The following is a 10,646-nucleotide window of genomic DNA, read 5'->3' as shown; positions in this document are numbered from 1 at the left end:
TCTAGGTTAACCTTTGTCTTGTTTCATCAAGGTGTGTAATCTTGCTAGAAGGGATTCATCACACAAAGTCGTAGAACATAGATAGCCAATCATGTAAAATAATGATTGTTATGACAAACTTTAAACAAATTATGTACTATCTATGTTATATCAATGTGAAATTAAATATATAGTGATTATTTTATATCAATGTGAGTTTGACAAAATCACACCAAATTTGTATAATTTTGTAAAACCTACACTTTTTAACTTTGACAAAAATGTGGTACCGTGATTTTGTCTAACTCACTATATATCAGACATACACATACACGAGTTTCTAACTCGAAAAAACGACAGATAAAGTATAAAATTAATTACCATATAGAGTTGACCATAGTATGATGAACTTATTTTTCACAACTTAGTGAACCAATGTTTGAATTCCGTTTAATAAAAAAAAGAATTGAATTCCGATATCCGTGTGGATGAAACCAAAAAAATATTATAAAATTAATTGATATGACAATACTAAATGTCATTGGATAATTCATTAAATATTTTCATGAATATCTACGTAATAAAATATGACAGAAGTCGTATAAAAAACAAACTATTTTTTCTAACTCATTGTAATTAGGGTCTTTGGTCCTCCATAATAACATTAAAGCAGATTAGTTCAATCTGTAGAGATATTATCTAATAAATATATGCAGGGATCGGGAGGTCGAACTCCAAACATCCTACTTCTCTATATTTTATGTGAGTTTCTCCATATTTTATGTGAGTTTCCTTACCAGACAATTTGACAAAAAAAAAAAAGATATTGCAATAGGCATTTATTACTAGTGACCAGTGAAGTGAGTACTAACCTCACAAAACACATTGAAATTAGTATCATCCCCACACTACCACCCACCACCTTTTGGCCTTTCTTCCCTCAAATCACCACCACACTCTACCTCACATTTCCAATGGCTGCAGCCTTAGAGTGTTGGCCAACTCGCACCACAACCACCATGACTGATGAAGACACGGTTGAACAACAACAAGTCCTCATGAAAACTCACCACAGATCAGAAGCTACTTCTTCTTCTTCTTCTCTTTCTCTTGCTTCCAAAGACTCTTCCATTCTCATACACAAGAACAAGTTTCACAAACTTGGTCGTAATCTTTCTGATGCAATCACATCTTTCAAAAACACACTCAACCTTAATAATACTAACAATCCTGAGTCTCCTCCTTCTTCTAAGAAACTTGCTTGGGCTTCTGTTCTTCGTAATCTTACTCAACTCTACCCTGGAACTCAGCTTCCTGATAATCTTATCTCCACCATTCGTAATCATTACAATTCTCTTCCTCTCAGGTACCTTTTTTCTCTAGTGATTATAGAAAGGAACCAAATTGAATACTAGATTGTATGTTCTATTATTGTTATTGCTATTGGTCTTGAATGTGTCAATAGTTATCACTATAGCTCTTTCTCTTTTTTGCTCTAAAATGTATCTTTCTTTAGTTAGTTTGCTTATTGAATGTTTCTTCTGTTAGTTAGTACAGTCTATGAAATTACTATACTAAGGACATGCTCAAAGATGTTTTTGTAATTTCAATATATTGTGGGGTTATAGTGGCACTGTCTCACACATTTAGAGAACAAAAAGTACAATTTACTGAATCAAATATGATAAAATTGGGTCATATTGTATCTCATTCTCACTTTTTCTTCCAATAAATTTTAAAGGTTGATTTTTTTAAGCATGTGTTGTTTGTTAGTAAATGCTATACATAACAAAAAAAAACTAAGGTCATGATGATTTTCTTTGTTTGTTTAAAAAAATAATTTTTTTTTTTTTTTATGTTTGTGTTTTTTTGTTTATAGTTATGCACAGGCTGAATTTGATATGAAGGATGTGTTTCTTCACATCAAGTTGATGGAACAGGCATTGGAAAGTGATCAGCCTGCGATTTTGATTCAACAAGAGTGTGGTGGTCGTGATGGTGAGGTTCAGGCTCAGGGGTCTGTTTTGAAGCTCAATTTTGCTTGCAACGCGCTCATTTCATGGCCTGCAATGTCGGTTGCGTTGGATAGTTTCTCCATTTGTAGCAAGAGGGCACAGATCTTTGAGAAGAAAGGTTTCACCTTAGGGGTTGTTCTTCTTGTTGTTAGGACCGGGCATGAAAAATTGGTCAAGACCCGAGTTGAGAATGCTTTGAAGTTTGCGATAAAGAAGCCCAAAACGGGTTCTGTGAATGTGAAGCTTTCATTTGGACTTTGTGGGTGTCAGGAAGAGAGTTTCAAGGGGAGAGAATTAGGGGAGATTGGAGAAGATAGTGGTAGTGGAAAGGAGTTTGAGAATTCTAGCCAAAAGATTCAGCTTCAGATGCCTTTGCCTACCTCATCTTTCACTGTATCGGTCGATGAATGGCAGACGATAAAGTCGGGTGGTGATGAGATTGAGAAATGGTTGTTGAATGCTGATTATGTTGAGTTTACAGAACAGATTGGACCTACTTCTTATAAAGGGATCTACATGGGGAAAAGGGTTGGAATCGAGAAGCTGAAAGGGTGTGAAAAAGGAAATGCTTACGAGTTCGAGCTCCACAAAGATCTTCTGGAACTAATGACATGTGGCCATAGAAACATTCTGCAGTTCTGTGGCATATGTGTGGATGATAACCATGGATTATGCGTGGTGACTAAGTTCATGGTAGGTAAGTCTGTGCATGACTTAATGTTAAAGAACAAGAAGCTTCAGAGTAAGGATATTGTTAGAATCGCGGTTGATGTAGCCGAGGGGATCAAGTTTATGAATGATCATGGTGTTGCATACAGAGATCTTAATACGCAGAGGATTCTGTTAGATAGGCATGGGAATGCTTGTTTGGGAAATATGGGTGTAGTCACTGCCTGCAAGAGTGTCGGAGAAGCAATGGAGTATGAAACTGATGGTTATAGATGGCTAGCTCCTGAGGTTTGCTTCTACTCATTCCCTTTTTTTTTCAAGTTAATAATTGTTGCAAGTATTGAAGATTGTGTCACACAAATATGCGGCCTAGCTGCCTTTAACACACAAACTATGATGCATAGACTTTTTATTTTTTTAAACTGCAAAATTTAGTAAGCCCGGCTTGTGTAAGACACACAAAAACCAAGGGCGAAAGAGGAAAGGTTACAAAGGTACCGTATATATGCGGAACACCCACAAGGGACTACCCAAAAATTCCATATATCTGAGGAACCTAAAAACCAGCCACCCCCAAAGGAACAACCCGAAGCCAAGCTCCAGAACACCTATAATTGCCCAAAAACGCTGAATAGCAGCAGGACAGGGGGAGAGGGATTCCATCTAGACAGCACACGCCACTGCTGTCCCAAACCCCAAAAACAAGGCTGATGAAAAAACAGCCCTCAAAACCTGTTACGCGGACGAGCAAACCATCCAAACCAGCACAAACAAGCCTGCTAACGTAGCAAGCAGTGACAGGCAGCTGCTAGCCCCCTGCAAGACCAACCAAAACCCCACCTCTTATGATGCATAGACTTGATACAAGTATCAGATACAATATGTATAAAATACGGTATTTGTGTAATAATGATTTGACATAAATTTGTAACACTGCCTGCAAAGATTGACTCATAATGATTTGTATCTAAGTATAGGGTGAGAAAATACTAATGCTCTTATGCACATGGATTTACTATGAGTATGCATTTTCAATCATATCTGTGTCATATAGTGTTGTTTAAGGTAATGCACACTAATTAAAAAATGATTAGTTATGTCATTGTTCATAGTACACTAATGTGTTAAGACTAAAATACACGCATTAATTGGAGTAACTCAAACTCTCAAAGTAGCAGTTGTGTAGTAGTTAAGTGGACTATTTAATTAAATTAGGGTAATATTGAAAAAAGTTAAATAGGTATTGTCTTGGTATTCTAAAGTGGCAAATAGTTTGTGACATGCAAATATTTCAAACATAACACTTATAATGAGATGGAGGAGTAGAGCTTTGTATATGAACCCTTATTCTCACTGATTGAAAGCAATAATAAGATCAAATTCTATCAAACATGGGGAAAAAAATCTGCTTTGAGATGTTAATTTAGCCAACTTAGCATTCTCCTCAAGGAATTTCAGAGCTTTACTAATTTACAATGTTATAACTAGCTATCTGACATTAAGAAAGTTTCTTAAAAATTTCATTTTATCCCACATGTGTTCAACAAAGAATTGCAGCTATGTTCTTACTGATTTCCTTTTTTGGTGTTTTCTTCTTCTTCCGTAATATGACCAAGTTGTTATGTGAATTTTCTTATTTGTCTTCTCTGTTGCTGTGTTTGTCCTTGTATCCACTGCTAGTTCAAAGAAAAATTCCAGTATAGTGTTTTGGCTCTATTACCTCTTTTTTATGCTCTTATGGACCAGTACAACATGAAAATGACATGCTAGTAGTTGAGCCGGAGAGAAACTTACAGTAACTTTTTTGTCTCAAAAATCGTTGTTTCGATACATTGTGTGTGAAGCATCATCAAACTAGCTTACATTTGAAAAAAGTTTATGTCACTTGTCCTGACATCATTGTTTGAGCATGCCTAACATATCTTAATAATTTCCTTCTTTTGCTTTCCCTTATAATGCATGCATACCTTTATTTAACACTAACCACTCGTGTATAAGTATGCTTTCTGTAATTGTAATTATACCAGAATTAATTTGAGAATGGAGCCCGCATGTCTCAAGCCTTTGATATGGTCTTTTTCACAGTATTATAATTATTTGTCTTATTAATTAAGATGATCAGAATGCCCTCACACCTCGTGCGCAGACCGGGAAAAAAAAAAACTATCGAATAAAGGTGTTCATTCAAAGAGAAAAGTGAGAACTTAATAGACAGTACATAAATTTTTTTACTCAAGACTACCAAATAACCATATAGTTTTTTGGTTGTTGTGCATAAATAAGCTGGTTTTCATGCTTTATTAACTAGTCTTCCAAGAGGTAATGCCCTTACATATCACACGAACACACCAATTCACATCAATGTTGCTGACACTCTTTGATTTGTATGTTATAAGTGCTTAATTAAGTTGTTTATCCAAACAGGACCCTAGTTCATGCTAACTCATTGTCTCCTCTTCCTTTTTGGGTTGAAAACAGATAATTGCAGGAGACCCTGAAAGCGTGACAGAGACATCGATGAGCAACGTTTATAGTTATGGCATGGTAATTTGGGAGATGGTTAGTGGTGAGGCAGCATATTCTGCACTTTCTCCTGTGCAGGCAGCAGTTGGCATTGCAGCCTGTGGCCTTAGACCTGAAGTTCCCAAGGACTGCCAACCAAATCTAAAATACATTATGACAAAATGCTGGAACAATACCCCTTCCAAACGTCCTCAATTCTCCGATATTTTAGCCATATTGCTGCAACCATACAACAAAAGTAGGTAACTTTATATGTATACAGCCTTTGATGAACCTAAAATATTGAAAGAAAATTGTAAAGGTAACATATAGAAATGAGTTTGTCGTGTTTATATAGCAGTTATGAAGATATATAATTTTTCAACTTTTAGCTTAGGGAGTTGTCATTAGTTGAGGTTAAGGATCAGAGAGTAACCATCACTTTTTCCAATGGGTGGGGGTTAGATTCCTATTGAGGCCACTAAAATTCCTTTTGTTGTTTATGACTCGTATTTACTGATAAATGAACGGTCACTCGAGTATAGGAGTACACATGTAAACGAAGTATAGTAATTAAACTTAAGTAAAACAGTCACGCTGCTATTCAATATGTCGATATAACATGATCGATTTAACGCAATGATCAATGATGTTTAATTAAAGAGTGTTGTGTAGGAGGTCCAAAGTTCAATCTAAGCTTCGACCCTTGCTACTAAAAAACTTTCCATTCTTCAAACAAATTAACCACTAACACTTATCTTCTATAAATAAATAAATAAATGCATCACAGAAATATTATTTGGTGAAAACTATGATAATTTTGCGAGAAATAGAAAAATCAAAACATGTTTCCATAAGTTTAGTTCAGTTGACATGAATATTGCATAACATATGTAGGAGTCGGGGTTGAAACCCCATATATCTCACTTATTCTCCTTAAAAGGAGAATTTATAGCGAAAAAGAAAAACCAAAATATAACACGTTTTGAGGGGCAACAAGTGGTCATTAGTTAGTTTCCTTAAAAAAAAAAAAAAAAAAAAAAAAAAAAAAGTGGTCATTAGTTAGTTTTTCTTTTGTTTTGTTTCATGGAGGCTATATTAATGGGATCAAAAAGTGGGTTCCATTTGATTCTGTGTTTCTTTGGTGGGGAAATAATCCAACCATTTCAGGTGCGAAGTGACACATTCTTGTTTGTGTGGGATACAAGGAATTTTACACATATATATCTGCTCCCATTATCACATTGAGCCTAATTTTATGCACAAGGACAAAGTATTTCATTAATTATTTGTTCATTGGTGGGGTGGTTAAATCAATCTGCATCAAATATTTATGTTATGCATGCATATTACTTTTGAAGTTATCTAGTGAATTCTTCATTTATTTACTTACTTACTACAATTGCAACAATAGCACTACAATCCTATCAAATTTTGTGATATCCCTATATAGATTTTATTTATAATCCACTTTTTTTTTTTAAGAATAATCCACATTTGTTATCAAGTTTCAAAAATTACCGGCAACATGGATAAATGATAAAATTATGACATTATTGCCATCAAGCAAAAATTTGAAGTTTACAAATATATACCAAAAAATTGAAGATATCTCAACATTTACAAATTATAATTATATTGTATATTTGTGTTTGTCCTCGTGAGCTTAGCTCATTGGTATGGACAATGCATAATATATTCAAAGTTTGGGGTTCAAACCCCGGCCACCACTATATGCAAGGTTTGGGGTTCAAACCCCGGCCACCATCAAAAATATTGTGTCTTTATGTTTTAAAATTGGTTTCTATCTTTCATTTTTTTAACTATCAAAAGTATATTTCACTATTTAAATGATCAAACAAGTATTCAATAATTCATCTCTTACATCGTTGTGTGCTTAATTCTTCACAGATAAAATTATTTAATAATTTTTAGTGAGTGCGCACAACTGAGGTGATTATGGTGCCCCAACACACTTAACGTTGATTCGTCACTGATCAACAAACAATATGTTTTATTTGTTAAGGAGTACCAAGTTCAAATTTTAAACGAAACAATCGTAATTGGATTTTATTCATCTCTCAGCCGAACTCGAGATTATTAAGATTCATTTATCCAGAGAGCAAAAAGATTAAAAACAAAGCAAAAAACCACAGGTAAACACCTCTACAAAATGGAAGCAATTCAAAAGTATAACAACGATCGTATCTTGAAGTCAATCACATGCTTATGCTTTTCTTTGATAATAATACTTACACTTTTGCTAAACAAGAATGTGCAATAGCAAATTTCATTAGTGGGCATCTAAAAAAGGGTGAAATTCCCTCTTAAAAAAAAAGGTGAAATTTGGATTCGAAAGTGAAAGGTCCAAAAACTGTAAAGTGCCATGGCTCCATCTTGGCCAGAAAAAGGAAATCATCCACATTACAATAGTGGTAACAATAAGCATGTTATCTTGTATTATGATAAGGTAAACAATATTTAATCAATAAGTATAAAGAAGCATAAATTCCATATGAATATATAAACAAGCCAATTCCTTTTTTAGCTTGTATTGATAATATTATCATTTGATTTTGAGTAACGATGTTTTGTTGAACTTGTGGATTCAACTTTTGAGCAATGCATCAAGTATTGCTGATGTTGTTTTTATTTGATGGAAATTAATCATAGTATTTCATTGGAGGTAACTTTAGCATTAAAATCATGACATGACTCAAAATTCATCGATAAGGCCAAAATATGGAATGTGAAATCTTAAACCTTAGAGAACTTTGTGGAAGAGAAAGGTATTAAACTACAATTTAGCATTGTTGTCTAGTCATCTTCGGACAAATGGACAAGCAAAAGTAATTAACAAGCTTTTGGAAAATTTACTTTGAAATTTTGGAAAGAATTTGAGACAATGTGATCATATCCTTGCACAAGTTGAGTTCACTGAAAATAAACCAATCAAACTATCGAAAAATGCTTATTTGAGGTAGTTTATGTTATGCGTCCCCTTCTATTAGACTTAACCCTTTCAAGCGCTCTACAATACAATGTAAATGCAGAAGATGTGGCAAATTAAATCAAAAAGTTGCATGAACATGTTCGTGAGGGAATTGAAAACAAAATTCAAGGCATAAGACTCAGTGAGGAAATATTATTTGCAAGTTTCATGTGTTCAAAAAATGAGACTTGATATGGATACGATTGCAAAATGATAAAGTTATCCCCTAGAACCTATGATCCTTTCAAAAGTATGCAGAATATCAATGACGGTGCCTCCAACATAGAAATAGGAAGTGACTAACTGACTATAGAGTCTCTTCAACCTTCAGTGTTATCCTCTTGTCGATCTTTCACAGTATATTTACGATGAAGAAAATATTGATTAGAGAATATCCAATCCAAGGAGAATGATTAAGAAAGAATAATGGAGAATAGTATAGAAGGTCCGCGAGTCGCTAGTAAATGAATACATAAGAAATAGGACAAGCGTAAAAAATATATTTACTTTGAGTGTCTATATTTTTTTATATTTTCAAAAAGCCCCGAATGAACTCTCGATAAATAGGTAGGTTGGAGGAGAGTTTTTTTTATCTATTTATTAATATGTTATTTGTATTGAAAATTGAGGGCATTTTTTGAAAGAGAAAAAACCAGCCGAAAATAACTTAAATGGGTTATTTTCTTTATATATAGTATAGATTATATTTATACTATATATAAAGAAAATATAATTTTTTGGACTGATTTTTTCTCCTTCTAAAATTACCCTCAACTTTCAATAAAAATAAAACATATAACAAATAGTAAGAGTAAATTTAAATATTAAAACAAAATGTAACAAATTGTATATGTCTGATTTTTTTTTACCATTTAAAAAAGATAATGGATGACAGTGAATTCAAATATTAAAAAGTGTAACAAACACAATTTTTTTTGTTACCACACAAAATCATGCAACAAACACGATACGAGTAAATATCCAGTTTTTTCTTTATCCTTAAAAAAAGTGTAACAAACTAGATCAAGTATATTTTTTGTCAATATAAATATCATCAATAAGAAGATGATCGTTCTTGTCAAAAAAAAAAAAGATGATCGTTATCTTATTTTTATTTTATATATAGACAAACCAAAATACATCAAGTTGATAAATAATTTTGTTATATGTTTCGACAATAATTTATACGTAAATCGATGTGTGTACGAATAATTTTCATTAATATTTAAAAATTTTAAAATTGTAATCAAAATTATACAAACAAACATAATAAAATATACATACACGTTAGCTTGGTAAAGAGAGCGGACATATTAGCATAATAGTGCCCATCTTTATGCTAATAATAAAAATAAAAAAAATAATAACTATTATTATATTATTATTATTAGGAAAATGTTAACCAGTGTCCTAAAGGCATTGATTAAGCATCCAAAACAAGTAAGTTTTCAAAAAAAGTTGTGTAATCATTACTTGATCAAAAGTAACATCTTATATTTTCAAGACAAATTTTCTGTTAGTAGATTCCTTAACCAATATCCTGGGTACTGGTTAGCAAGACCCTTATTATTATTATTATTATTATTATTATTATTATTAATAAAAAAGGAAGAAAGTTATGTCATAAAACCCTAACTAAACCCTAACAAGCTCTACAATTTTACACTATTTTGTTCATTGACACCGAAATCCTAGCATCTGAAAATGACAAAATGGCAACCTTATCATTTTTGTCTTTCAGCAAAAAGACCCTACCATTTGTATCTTTAAGCACCTAAAATGCATCCTAAGTGTCATGACTCATGAAGAATACATCAAATAAACCAAATGTCAAGAAAAATACATGCAACAACCAAGTGTTACCCATGCCATAACCCAAATGTCACGAGGAAATGCATGCAACAACCCAGATTTTATATAGGTCGAGTCATATAATCGAGTTTTTCAATTCAATCCAATTCAGTCATGTGGTTCTATCAATAACTCAGTGCTTCGATCAATGAATCAGTTCCTTACATAGTCAATCACCAATCCATCCAAATTTTAAAAATATGGGTGTTATTAGCAAGAGCTATATTATTTGTACATATAAAATTGGACAATCAATGGAACAACCTTTAACTTTGTGAGGAGTACAGAAATCGAAATCAAGCAAAATATTATTAAAAAGGGTTTTTCTATCATGTGCAAATTTGCACATGTTAAGAAATTTAAAATAGTAACTTTGCATTGGAACTTGAACATTTTGTATTAAATATATAACTTTTTGTTAAATAATTGTTGGTTTCAATAAAAACTTGCTACTTTTAGTTACCTTAACATGTGCAATATTGCACATGTTAGACAAACCCTATTAAAAATAGCAAGTAAATTGTTGGTCGTACAATTTAGTTGTTCACATATCATTCCTCTATTACCAATTCGTCCCCTTCATTACTTGCTAGAAAAGTAATACTAGAAGAACTCCAACTCAAACACATTTTCGTGCA

General features: G+C 32.8%; 1 protein-coding gene across 1 annotated transcript; it reads left to right on the top strand.

Moving 5' to 3' along the window:
* The first annotated feature begins 814 nt into the window (after positions 1 to 814).
* Positions 815 to 5,725, top strand: LOC11407426 (serine/threonine-protein kinase STY46). The gene is made up of 3 exons (XM_003615756.4): positions 815 to 1,345; positions 1,859 to 2,951; positions 5,142 to 5,725. Exons 1-3 carry the CDS (start codon positions 954 to 956, stop codon positions 5,430 to 5,432), a joined length of 1,776 nt encoding a protein of 591 aa, XP_003615804.1. The 5' UTR covers positions 815 to 953; the 3' UTR covers positions 5,433 to 5,725.
* Positions 5,726 to 10,646: the final 4,921 nt, after the last annotated feature.

This window comes from Medicago truncatula, chromosome 5, assembly GCF_003473485.1.
Source record: "Medicago truncatula cultivar Jemalong A17 chromosome 5, MtrunA17r5.0-ANR, whole genome shotgun sequence".
Lineage (NCBI taxonomy): Eukaryota > Viridiplantae > Streptophyta > Magnoliopsida > Fabales > Fabaceae > Medicago > Medicago truncatula.
The sequence above is the reverse complement of the archived record's forward strand: the minus strand, read 5'-3'. Positions and strand labels throughout refer to the sequence as shown.

Excerpts from the sequence above, each read along its gene's own strand:
- LOC11407426 (XM_003615756.4), top strand. The coding sequence starts at position 954 with ATGGCTGCAGCCTTAGAGTGTTGGCCAACTCGCACCACAACCACCATG. Across the intron at positions 1,346-1,858 it reads TACAATTCTCTTCCTCTCAG|TTATGCACAGGCTGAATTTG; the intron begins GTACCTTTTTTC and ends TTTTGTTTATAG. Across the intron at positions 2,952-5,141 it reads ATAGATGGCTAGCTCCTGAG|ATAATTGCAGGAGACCCTGA; the intron begins GTTTGCTTCTAC and ends GGTTGAAAACAG.